The sequence below is a fragment of the Camelus ferus genome, chromosome 5 (assembly GCF_009834535.1).
Source record: "Camelus ferus isolate YT-003-E chromosome 5, BCGSAC_Cfer_1.0, whole genome shotgun sequence".
Classification (NCBI taxonomy): Eukaryota; Metazoa; Chordata; class Mammalia; order Artiodactyla; family Camelidae; genus Camelus; species Camelus ferus.
Genome location: NC_045700.1, coordinates 6,860,013 through 6,873,186, shown reverse-complemented (window position 1 = coordinate 6,873,186; position 13,174 = coordinate 6,860,013). Strand labels below are relative to the sequence as shown.

Genomic DNA, 13,174 nt, shown 5'->3' with positions numbered 1-13,174 from the left:
GTTTTCAGGAGCTTAATTATGATGTATTTTGGAATGGATTTTTTTTGGATTTATCTTATTTATGATTCATTCAGCTTTTTAAATCTATAGTTTATCTCTTGCTAAATTTGAGAACTATTCAGCCATTGTTTGTTTAAAAACTGTTTCAGCCCTTCCTCTTTCTCCTCTCTTTCCAAGACTTCAGTGATACAAATGTTCCTGAGGCTACGATGATTTGGGGGGTCTGTTTTCTCTCTGTTGTTCAGAATTCTATTGAGTTGTCCTCAAGTTCTCTGATTCTATCTCTGTCCCCTTGATTCTGCTGTTTTAATCTGCTCCATTCGGTTTTATTTCAGTTTTCACATGTTTCAATTGTATGATTTCCACTTGGTTCTTTTTTTTTTTTTTTTTTGAGGCTTTATAGATTTTTCATTTGTTTCAAGTAGATTTATAATTACTTGTTGAAGCAGTTTTATGGTGGCTGCTTCAAAAATCTTTGTCAATTGTTCTATCTGTTTCTTCTCAATATTTTTATCAACTTAATGTTTTTTCCTGTTTAAGTTGTGATTTCTTGTTTAAGTTGTGGTTCTTGGTATGACAAGTGATTTTCTGTTGTACCCTAGTCACTCTGGATATTATGTTAAGAGGCTCTGTGTCAGGGAATGGGGAGCACCACCTCATTACTGCCAGGTAGGGGTTAGGTTCCCCATTGAGATAAAAGCTGTCACTTGAAGAGAAACAAGTACTACACATTCTTGAGGCAACAGCTATAGCTGTGAATATTGGAAATCCACCAGTATGCAAATATTGATTGAGATTATTCTGCATATCAAAATTTGCAACTAAGCACTATGGGGAGAACAAAGAAGTGATTGATTGACATGACCCTTTCCGCTGGAGCTGAAGGTCTGTTTGAATTATTAACAGAATTACCTACACTTCATGTTTATATAAAAAGAATCAAATTATTTTCAAACAGTTTTGAATTATAAAGGTAATTTTACCACTTTATGTGACAAATAGAAAAGTAGAAATAATTTTGACTGTAACGAAAAGATTGTTTCTTTGGTATGTTTCATTTCAGGTTTATTTTAATGTTTTATAATCATAAAATACATAAAATTCTCTAGCCCACATTATTATGTATTTCCTCTACCATTCAAAAGCCTTTATAAATTAAAATTTAATGGCTGTGTAATTTTCCACTGAGTGCATGTGGTTTAGTTTGATTAACCATTTTCCTCTTGCTGAACACAAATTATTTCCTTTTTAAAATTTTCCAGATAGCACTTTCGTGATCATGTCACATTGCAGAATCTTTCCTTAATCTCAAGTGAGATTACTCTGTCAGAGTACGACCCTTTTGATTGCTTTTGACACATAATTTTAACATTCATTGTTGATCTTCCCTGACACAACTCAGTTTTTGGTGGTGGGGGGCGTAATTTGGTTTAAGTATTTTATTTATTTCTTGGTGGAGGTACTGGGGATTGAACCCAGGACCTCATGCATGCTAAGCAGGCACTCTACCACTGAGCTATACCCTCCCCCTCCCCTGAAACAACTCTTACTGCTGTTCTAATGGTGATTTTCTATTTCCCTCATTCCTTCCACATTTACTAATTGAAATTCTTCTGTAAGGAAGAGCTTTCCCTTCTCCCTTGTTTTTTATTTATTCAGTCATTTATTCATATCAGTATGGGCTTATGGATCATTGTTTTATTCTTTGGGTTATAATTCAATATTATGGTTATTTATTTTGTTACTCAAATTGTTCCAAATTGGGGAGAACTGGCTTCTTAGAAATAGCAATATTACTTAATGTTAAGTAATATTAAGTCTTTAAATCCATAAACACCATGCTGTCTTTATTTATTTAGGTCTTCCTTGATTTCTTTCACTAGTGCTGATTAAAAAGTCATGCTGATGAAATACCAGTGTATAAATCCTGAATATATTTCATTAGATTTATACCTAAGGATACAACATTTTAAGCTACTATTACAAATGCTATTTTTAAATTTCAAATTCTAATTGCTCACCCCTCGTGTAGAGAAATGCAGTTTATTTTGTTTCTTGGCCTTGAGTCTTACGACCTTGCTAAACTCACCTATTAATTCTAGAAGGTTTCTGTTTTAGTGTCTTTGGGATTTTCTATATAGCTGTTTAGTTTCTTCCATTTTATTCTGCATTCCTTTTATTTCCTTGTATTGTCTTACTACACAGGCTAGGACGTCAATGTTCAATGTTGACAACATCAGTATGATGTTAGCTTTGGGGTTTTTTTTGTCATTTACCTTTATTAGGTTATGACCATTCCCTTCCATTCCTGGTTGGCACTCTTCATTCCTTTGTGCAGATCCAAGGTTCAGTCTGTTATCATGTTCCTTCTGCCTGAAGAACTTTTAACATTTTTTATGCAGTGGGTCTGCTGGAAATTAATTCCCTCTTTTTTATTAGTCTGAGAAAGTTTTTATTTCCCCTTCATGTTTGAAAGATTCTTTTGTTGGAAATATTTTTCTTTCAGCTGCTTAAAGATGTCACTCCAGGGTGGAGGAAAGTATAGCTCAGTGGTAGAGCATGTGCCTAGATGCACAAGGTCCTGGGTTCAATCCCCAGTACGTCCATTTAATAAAATAAATAAATATACCTAATTACCTCCCCCTCCACAACAAAAATAAAATAAAGGAAAAAAAAGATGTCACTCCATTGTCTACTAGCTTGTATGGTTTCTGATAAGATTTTTGCTCTAATTCTTACTCTTATTTTTCTCCATGTATTGTTTTATTTTTTTACTCAAGATTTCCTCTTTGTCTTTTGTTTTCAGCAGTTTGAGTATGATATTCCTAGCTGTGAGCTTTTTTAATTTTGTGTTTACCCTGCTTGAACTTTAGTGACCTGTGGTTGAGTATCTGTCACTAATTTGGGGGAATTATTGGACTTCCTGCTTCACGTAATTCTGCCCTATTCTCTCTTCTGCTAAGACTCCAATTATGCCTATGTTAGATCATGTCACACTGGCTCTGGATGTTTGGGTTTCCTCCATTCCTGCAGATGCCTGTCTCTCCTCACGTTTTGGGCCAGTATTTTGCACTGCACCTCAGCTCTCTGATGGCTCCAAAAAAGTTAAGAAGGTGAAGGTAATTTGGCTTTTCTTTGTAAGGGCGGAGTGATGCTCCTTTGAGTTCATTGTCCTATCAGGGCAGAAGGTGCAGTCAGAATGCAGTTGTAAAAAACACTAATCTGGTCATCTGCTTCATTTACACATGAGGATGCTGCGGTGCAGAAAGGGGAAGTAAGCTGCTTAAAGTCACCCCGCAGGTCAGTGGCAGCAGTTTGGCACAGCTTCAAATTCTCGTCACAAGGAGAGTCACTGAATTTTACCTCTCCAAGCTGTGGTTAAGTGCCCTCTTCCCCTTGGGAAGGGATTCTGGGCTAGTTTCTCAGCTGATCTAATTCACGGCTTGGGGTACTCAGTGGGGCTTTGGGGGCCCACCTGAGAGCATGCATCTAGCTAGTAGGGTCCTTCTGGTAGGCGCCTGGTGGTGAGACATCAGAGTGTAATAGAGAAGAAAACTGATCAACTCCAGCAGCTTTCGGACTGGCCTTATGGCAGCCAGGGTGACTTTAAAGATACACGCATTATGTTACTCCCTGTTTTAAACTTTTTATTGGCTTCCATTGGAACTCAGAATAAAATTCAACTCCTCGACCCCCCTACAAGTCTCACAGCACTGGCCTTGGCCTCTTTTCCCTTCATTGCGAGGTCGCAGTGGCCCACATGTTAGGCTCCCTCGAGCCAAGGTCTCTGGGCCCCAGAGCCTTCACACAGTCCTGTCCCTCATCCTGGAATGCTCTCCTCCCTGAGTATCCCCAGGGCTGGCCCTGCTCAGCCTTCAGGACTCTGCTCAATCACCTGCCGGAGAGCCCCTCCCTAACCACTCATCATCCCTGGGCTTTCTCCTTCCCGACCCTCACCTCAGTTTGCAGTTGCACACGCACGTGTTACTTGATGCTTGTGTGCATCTCTGGGAGCGGTGACGAGGCCGGCTTCATTCACCTGGGCACCTCCAACCTTCGATGTTACTGAATGACACTGATGATTGCAACACGATGTGTTAGGTGATGAGAACAGGGTAGCAAAGATGCACCCACTGGACTTAGAAGAAATGGAGAGCCCTGAGGACCAGCATCTGCTTCTTGTGTGTGGACAGGTTTTGTTTCCACCATTAGGGGCGCACATGGCACATTTCAGCCTTGCTGGCTGCATAGTGCTTGTTCCCTCGTGAGTCCGCAACTGCTCTGATAGGAGGTGCTTTGTTTTGTGCGTCTTTTATTTTTGATACAGTTTCTGGCACAGAGTAACTCCTAGTAAATGGCAACTTCTGGAGTGACTCTGAAGCCAGAATTTTGGCAAACGCATCTGTGCTCTCCCAGAAAAGTCAGACAAAGCAGCAGTAGTTATCACTACTGCTGGGCCCTTGAAAATAGAAACTTTCAGGGTTTGTGGGGGGAACGTATAGCCCAAGTGGTAGGGCACGTGCTTAGCATGCACAAGAGCCTGGGTTCAATCCCCAGTATCACCTCCAAACATAAACAAACAAACAAACAAACAAACCTAGTTACTTCCCCCCTGAAAAAAAATTAACTAAAATAAATAAATAAATGTTACCTAAAAAATGTAAAGAAAGAAAAAAATTTTTAAGGGAAAGAAAATAGAAAGTTTCTGGTCTATGTGGAAATCTAGCCTGAGAGAACAGAATTGGGGCTAGTTAAGGGGAAAGGTCAGTTGGGATTCTAGAACATTCTTAAGCATAATAGTAATACTTCCAGGGTCATTTTGTAACTCACAGTGACTGCTTAAAAGGACGTTCAGGTAGAAGTCCTGTCACCATGTCTGACAGATGGGTGGGGAGTACGTACAGTGAGGTGGAAACTGCCTGAGTCCTTGGACGGTGTGGGAATATCTCCTCCTCTGAGCCTTGTCAGTGTAACTGACCTGGAAACCCGTGTCTTTCAGGGTGAAAACAAACCTGATCGGCTCAGGCTCCAGTGTCGGATATTTGTGGGGAGTGAGGTTGGCTAAGTGAGCAGGTGTGACTAGGAAATGTGGAAACGTGCTCTAAAACCAGGGCAAGAAAGATACTCTGGGTTCCTCTGACCCTACTCAACCTTCCCCTGGTGCTGCTTCAGCCTCTTCCCACCCTCCATCATGTCACTGCCCTCTATAATTTATTTACCTGACAAGCATTTACTGGAAGAACTTACCAACTGTGTGCCTTGTCCTGAGCTATCCTTCTGGAGGGACCACGGTCGCCCCTGGACACCAGGATGAGACAGACCAGGATGAGAGTCACCCCTCTTGTCTCAGGCTCAAGAGAAGCTGCAGTTTAATTCCAATTACTTGAATAAGAGTTTCCTAAAACAAACAAACAAAAAAACCAACAAAGAATTCTCTGCTTAAGTAGAACAGTAAAATATTTCGTTGCTGTACTAAAATATTCTCTCAAGTTGGAAAACTCAAAACAAGAAGATAGTTGTGTCTGTTGGCACAGTTCTAGTGCACAATGGAAGCGGGAAATGTGCATGCAAATCTGAACGTACCTTTGACTATCACGTTTAGGAAAAGGTCCTGTGGGTATAAAATGCTTACATGATCAGAACCCCCCAGTCACAACGGTCATCGTTGTGGTGACGGTGTGTAGGGCTGCATGTCTCCAGTATTTTCTTCGTGTTTACTCTCCACCCTGCCCCGTGCTAGACACTGTGGGGGTTAACAAGATATGTGATGTAATTTCTGTCCTCACAGTATTTGTGACCAAGCTGATGTGAAGAGAACTGACACAATGGGGTGTGTAATCTCCACGCTTAATATAACTTGGAGTGTAGGAGACCTACTATGTAATAATAAAAAGAGCCACTTACCAGGAAGATGTAATAATTCTGAGGTGGTTAATGCACCAACGATCATAACGCTGAATATGTAACCCGAAAGATAACAGAATTAAAAGAGGAAATTGATGAATACATGACTACAGTGGGTGGTCTCAACATACTGCTCTTATTAGCAGATGAAACACTGGTCAAATTACTGAGGATTTGACAAGGATTTACCACTGAATGAACTTGGTGAGCACTTACTAAATTCTGCATGAACCATTCGAGAATATGCAATCTTTTTTAAAAATATTTTTTGAAGAGTGATTTATTTATTTAGATTATTATTATTATTATTATCATCATCATTATTATCTTTATTACTATTTTTTGGTGCGGAAGGGTGAGGTAATTAGTTTTATTTATTTATGTATTTTTAGTGGAGGTACTGGGGATTGAACCCAGGACCTCATGCGTGCTAAGCATGTGCTCTACCACTGGAGCTGTACCCTCCCCCCTGGAGAATATGCAATCTATTTGAACACCCATGGAACATTTATGAAAGTGTTACTGAACCAGGTCCACTTTGCCCAACTCACAGCAAAGTCTAAATGCTGAGATGTGAGGTTTGCAGCAGGAGAGCGTTTATTCATTTATTCGCAAGGCAACCAGTCATGAAGATGGGAGAACAAATCTCCAATCCACTTCCGGAAGGCCAGGGGCTCGGGGTATTATGGGCTAAAAAATAAAGCCTGAGAAAGGTGATTGGAAAGAGGTGTGATAAACGCTGTTCTGCGCAGCCAGTAACTAAGCTTCTCAGCACCGTTCAAAAGGTCACGGAGCAGACATTCATGCATGCCCAGTTGAAGGGTCTGAAGGCTCGGTGGTCCAGTCTTAACCAGGTCAGCTGAAACTGCACTCAGCTGACTCCGGTTTTTGGAAGACGGCTCAGGCAAACATGATTGTTTCGGCTTATTGCCACTTGGAGGGCACGTGATTCTTTTGTAACAATTAAAATGACTTTGGTTAGTGAAGGCAGATTACAGGTGAAATGGATTTGTTACCCAGCCAAACTTGGGTCCGCTTGCCAGGGCACAGTAAAGGCAATCCACCAACATCGGGTTGTGGTGAAGGAAAGTGCCAGTGTTTATTGCAGGACGCCAAGCCGGGAGTCCAGGCAGCTAGTGCTCAGAAAAAGCCCGAACTCCCTGATGGGTTCCAGCAAAGCATTTTTAAAGGCCAGGTGGGTGTGGGGGCGGTTCCCAGGGTATCAAGCTGGTGCACATTTCTCTGATTGATGGATGTCGAGGGAACAAGGCAGTCAACAGTATCAACCCCCAGGTGCCAGAAGGTCAGCCATGTGCTCTCAATCATCAAGTGGTTAATGTCTTCCCTTTGGTGATGGTTTTAACCATCTGAAACACTCAGGAAATATACCTGAGTTAGTTATCTGGGTCCTTCAGAGAGGAGCTGCAGCAGAGGATACGGGGAGGGGTCTGCCCCGGGAAGGCCCCACGGATTACACTTTCAGTCAGCTGTGGCTGGCTCTTCAGTTCCTTCCTGAGTGCAGTCAAGGACCTTCACTCGATAGGGCGCGTCCCAGGGACTCACCCCAGCTCTGGGCATAGCCGTCCTCTTGTGCCCCATTTTCCTGTGTCCCCTTCACTGGCAGTGTCCTGGGTCCTGGTGCCGAGCAGGGGGTGGGGACAGGAATGAGACTTCTGGCATTTTGGCGGAGTCCATGTCTGGATCATTGGTCACTTGGAACCTGGGGCTTTGGAATTCTCGGGGCCTGTGGCATGTGAGTACTGTTGCCAGTACGAGTCTGTGATCTGACGATGGTAAAGGACTGCTCAGACGCTCCACAGCTGGGGTCAGTGCCCAGTTTAAGAACACGGTTGTGAGATACCGGAACGAGGTGCTCTGGAAGGCAGGAGTTACCCGGCAGGAGCCTGTAGCTCGCCCTCCCCGCACCCCATTCCCTTCCCTGTTTGTGACGACATAGACTTGCCATGACACAGTCCTCTGTGCCTGCCAAGGCACGTTCACATCTGCATCTGGCTCGGCCTGGCCGTGCCTAGGAGAGGCTGTTGTCCCCACCCTGCAGCAAGGTGCCTGCCACCTGGGAGTTGGGCCACTGGAGCCAATTCTTGCAGTGGATGCGTGTATGACCCCTCTCCTCTGGGGCATCACATAGCACCCACACAGCCCTCCTTTCCAAATGGTGTGCTTTTGAATATTTCCTTTCCTGTTCCCCACTCCTTCCTGCTTTGCAACATATTTGAAACTATGGTATATTATTCCTGATTTTCTGAATCGACCTTGTACCTTCAAAACCTCACACATGTGCTTTGGGGGTTGTCTGTTTTTCTCCTCTCAGTTAAAGAGGATGAAAAGCAATTTTATTTTGAGAAATGTCTAACGGCAAGCCCTGAAAAACTGTGCTTGGGAAGGGTTGATTGAGTGAACAGCTTCTGTACGCAACTGTGTGAAGGAGCCTTAGCTAGGAGTGGGGCCATGTGCTTGCCCCACTCCTGACCTGGGGAATCTTTGGAGAGTTTGACGATTGAATGTTGGATACAGTATAATTGCAAAGTTCAAGGCATTGTATGTATAGTACATGCTACCACCGTGATATGCGGGTGAATCTTTAAAATATTATGCTGAGAGAAAGAAGCCAGGCATCAAAGAGTAAGTACTGCATATTCTGGTCATCTGAAACTTTAGAAAAGACAAATCTAGACTGTGAAGCAGAAGCAGGTCATGGGGGAGGAGGAGGGGGATGAGGAGTGACTGGGAAGGGGCAGGGGCATTTGGGGGAAAAGGAAATATTTATCATGGTGGTAGTTACATGGGTGTATACATTTGTCAAAATACCTAGACCTGTCCACTTTAAATGGATGCATGTAAATTGATATTTCAACCTGCTGATTGAGAAATGTATAATGAGAGAAGAAAACTCCGCAAACCCTTGCACAGTTCTCTGCTTCCCTTCCTGCTCTCAAAGCTAGTTGAGCGTTTATAACATCTCAAAATATGTTTGCAATTTCAATAATTCTTTTTTTTTTTTGACTGCAGCAGACCTAACTCAGAAAACACTTCTAAGTGTAAGAGCTTTGACTTTCAGCCAGTTGGTTCCGTAAGAACAAACAGAACACAAAGCAAACCTATATTCATTTGTTCTCTCTTGCTGAAAACATTAGGTAGAGATTGCTTCTTGCCATGACTCACACAGCATTTTATCCTTACTTGCGCTGCACACGCTCCTTCTGATTGTTGGCAGGGTGGCTGTAACTGTGCTATATTTTCTCCCTAGTATTTGGGTTTGGCTTCATCATTTGTTTTCTGCATTATTAAAGGTAGCTCTGCCTGTTTACCTCTGTTTTGCAGGGGCACATGGGGAGCTAGGGAGACACTTCTGAACCTTCCTGCTTCTGACAAAGGCGGGTGTGGTGTGCACGTGTGCAGATGTCCTCAGGCCTCGCCTCTGACTCCTCTCTTGTTGCTCTTCCAGACTCCAGAGCCAAGTGCACACCTGCCGGGTGAGGGCGAGATTGAAGATAAGCAGCTCCCCCTTTCTGCGGAAGCAGAGGCTCAGGGATGGAGCCAGGAGACAGACCACGATGATTTTGAGACCCTGTCCCACCAGAGTGAAAGTCACTCAGACACAAAAACTGACCCCTTTGAAAGTGCCTCCGACACAGAGTCCCTGCCTGACCTCACAGGGGGAGTCAGCCTCCCTCCGGATGGCACCTCCCGGGACACAGAAGCGCTCGGGGGATGCTCTGACATCTCGGTAACCAGACCGCCTCCGGCGCCACATTCAGCTAGTGGCCCTGAGCTTAATGCAGAGGAGGAACTAGATCTGTGCCTCGACTTCAAGGAAGAGTCTTATGAAAGTGGGTTCCGAGCCTTCGCTGCAGTTGGTGGAGAAGTGAGGGCCGCACACCTGCGGGAGGGCGTGGCCGGCCCCGAGCGACAGTCCCCGCTGGCAGGGGCCGCTCACCACGCGGAGGGCTGCGTGCAGCTGGACACAGGCTGCCAGCCCCTCCCAGCAAAGGTGGTGACTGCACAAGACCTCAGGGGTTTCTCTGCTTTTCCTCTACGGAAACCCAGGTCTGAGAGTTGTCTGGGCATCCTGGGGGTCCGGCCCTCCCTTCTCTGGTGCAGTGAACACGGCCGGAGCTGGCCGCACATACACTACAGGGTCGGGGGACCAGGGCTGCGTTTCAGCGACCCGCTGGACAGCACTGCCCCTCAGGGGGCCAGGACAAGGAAGGGGAGTACCCGAGGCCCCGCAGTGGACGCAGGCTTACCCTGTTCCCAACCCTGCTTTGACGCCCCCTGCCAGCATCCATCCAGCATCCTGCCAGAAGCATCTTGCCTCCTACATGCCAAGCTTCGCCATAGCGCCCCAGGAAACATTGGTGGGACATCCCCACCGCACCGCTGTCAGCCCACGAGGACACTGAACAGGGCCCATTCCATAGCAGAGTTTCCCTTGAGATACTGTGAGGATGCTTTAGGGCAGAACTCGATGACGTCTGGGACCCATTTGAAGGAAGGGACAGAAGCAGAACCGGCTCTGAGAACGCAAAACCCTCTTCGCCATATTCCCACCCAGCTATCTCACTCGCTTCCTGCTCTGGGCAAACCCAGTGCTCTTAGCTCGAAAGGGGCCTCCCAGGACACGCCCTCTGAAGCTCCCCGGCTGGAAAACCAGTCAGGACAGGATTCTAGACCCGGCCCCGTCTGTTCATGCCCTCGTGCGGAGCTGGTGAGCCTCAGCGCATTGGGAGTGCCAGTGCCAGCAGGGTGCGAGTCGGAACACGGCCCATTTGAAAGCAGACCAGAGGAACCCCCAGGCGCTGGCCTGATACCAAATGCTGACGACGTGAGTGATAAACAGAAGCACCTTCAGGACATTTCTGTTGAAGCAGGAAACCAAACCGGTAATTACACATCAAAGTTTGTCCTCAGTGAGAAAAGAAAGCCACCTGCTAGGGCCAAGTTCCCACATCATCCCAGCAATAGCCGGTCACAGGTGTGGAACAGAGACTGGAGGGTTTGCTCTGGAGTGAGCGGTTGCTCAGACGCGCCAGAGACCATCCCGAAATTAAGCGCAACAGACTCTTCAAAGGAAGCAGAAGTGATGGTTCCAGACCCCAACTTCACGAAAAATGCCTTGCAGAGTTTTTCGGGAATCACAGCAGCCACCCTGGCTCACTGCAGCTGCGGGGATGAGGAGCGTGCCCAGGGGCACGAGGGTGGCTCCACGCCCTTTGCAGAGGGTCTCCAGCTAAAGCCCGAGTCAGACACGGCTTCTAAGGGCGGGGGCGCGCTCATCATTATAGCTGTGGAACAGAAAGGGCTGCAGGCCACCAGTGGGGAGGTGGGGCCTCCTCCAGACACACAGTCCTGTGAGTTTCTGGAGGAAAGACCAGGATCTCCCCGCAGTGCTGGAGCGTCCCCCCACGAGTCTCCCCGGGCTGGGAAACCGCAAACTGGTGGCAGAGAGTGTGAGCCACCCGCAGCCCGAAGTCTGGGAAGTGACGACGGGGCTCTTCAGCAGGTGGCCCAAGAGCTTGGCATAGTTCTGAAGCCCCAGGCTGCCTCGGAAGAGAGCCTCCCTAGCGGGGAAGAGACGCGTTCCCAGGAGCGCACCGGGGGCGCGCCGAGCACACGCGCTCCTGCGGAAGAGAACCCGCCTGGGGCGAGCCAGAGCTCCGGGACAGGGGCGGCCAGGGAGCAGGCTGCGGGGGCGCACGGGGCCCGGGGCCCTCACCCCGCGGGGAGCCCCGGGGCACCGAGCCCCGAGGACAGGCGAGGGGTGAGCGCGGCGGAGGGCGGCGCGGAGACGCGGCTGGGCGTCCAGGCCTCCGCCCGCACCCGCGCGCCCCACCGTCTCCGCCTGGCTTCGCGCGAGCCGGGGAAGCGCCTTGCCTTCCCCAAGGTGACCTCCTTCCGAAAAAGCAAGCCGTCGGCCGCCGAGAGCCCAGGAGGGGGCTGCCCCAGGGGCTCTTCCAGCCTGCAGGAGCTGTGCGCGGACAGCGGCCCCCAGGCGGCCACCGGGCAGAGCGTGTCGGGCCGGGCCCGGCCTCCTGCAGGGCTGACAGAAGGGGCCCAAGTGGAGACGCGTGGGGACCTCGGCAGCAGAAGACCGGCCTCAGAAATCAGCGACGCCAAGAGACTCAAAACCCCCGAGAAAAGGCTCAGGGCAAGGTTGGCCTCAGCTCAGAGGACCTTTGCGAATTTTTTTGAGTCAAAAGTCTCAGAGAAAGAGAACACTGATGAATGTTCTCCAGGTTCTTTCAAGGACCAGAAGGACAAGAGCTGGCTGCGCCAGAGTTCCTGGCGGGCATTTCTGAAAAGCAAAGATACGGAGGGCCCCAAAAGGCCCTCCTTCGTGAGTCTGGTTCCAGGACCGGAAGTCTTGAATCCGCCCAGACCGTCCCCACTAGCGACCAGTAACCACTGTGAGGAGCAGGAGGACAAGGAGAGCTACGTTTTTAGAGATCACGGGACACCCCCACAATCCCCCCTACCTTTGCCCTCCAGCGATTTGGTCTCTTCAGACAACAGGAGAAAAAGTGAACCAACCATCAAATGTACAAGCCCCCGGGAAAGTGGTAAATACCTGCCTGCGGGTATCTTTCCTGAAAAGTCTTGGTCTTTGGCACCAACCAGCCCTCCGTGGCAACCGACTGCGATCAACCACGCCCTCCCCTCCAGCTCTGCCTGTTGCCTGGCCTATGGAAGCCAGGGGGTACCCTCTAAGCCCCTAAGCCCCAAGCCCCAGAGCCCCAGGCCCGGTGCCCAGCGGATGGATTTCTCCTACCCTGGCCCGGGTAGGGCCATCTCCGTGGTTTTTCTTGGAAGCTACAACCATGTGGATAGCAGCTCAGAGACCCCTGGAAGCCCCAGGACCTCCAAGGCCCGGACAAGCCTCCTCCTTTCTCTGCAGGCACTAGACCAGAAGGAAGAGAGGGCAAAAAGAGGCCAGCATCTCTGTGGCCCCAGCACAGCACCCTCGCTCAGGGACCTTCTGGGGAGTGAGGTGAGTTATCTGTGACTCGCACCAGCCTGTTAGTTTACCTTTTAAGTTGAAGGAGGGCACCACACAGGACATTTACTTAATAAGGGGAAAGGAGGAGTAGGAAGACCAGCCTACCTTCCAGGGAGATCGCCCAGTTACACTCCTGAGGGCCCCACCCAAATCGACACAGCGGGAGACCAATTTCTTAGAATTTGCCAAACTAACAAGAGGGAATGGGCATTTCATTGTAATTTTGTATGGTCTCTTCCCTCGCCCCCATAC

General features: G+C 47.9%; 1 protein-coding gene across 1 annotated transcript in view; it reads left to right on the top strand.

Moving 5' to 3' along the window:
- ARHGEF4 (Rho guanine nucleotide exchange factor 4) overlaps positions 1 to 13,174 on the top strand; it is a 200,728-nt gene that overhangs the window by 68,588 nt on the left and 118,966 nt on the right. The window contains exon 2 of the mRNA XM_032479252.1: positions 9,371 to 12,913. Coding sequence (XP_032335143.1) covers positions 9,371 to 12,913 — 3,543 coding nt within the window. The remainder of the gene's footprint in view (positions 1 to 9,370; positions 12,914 to 13,174) is intronic.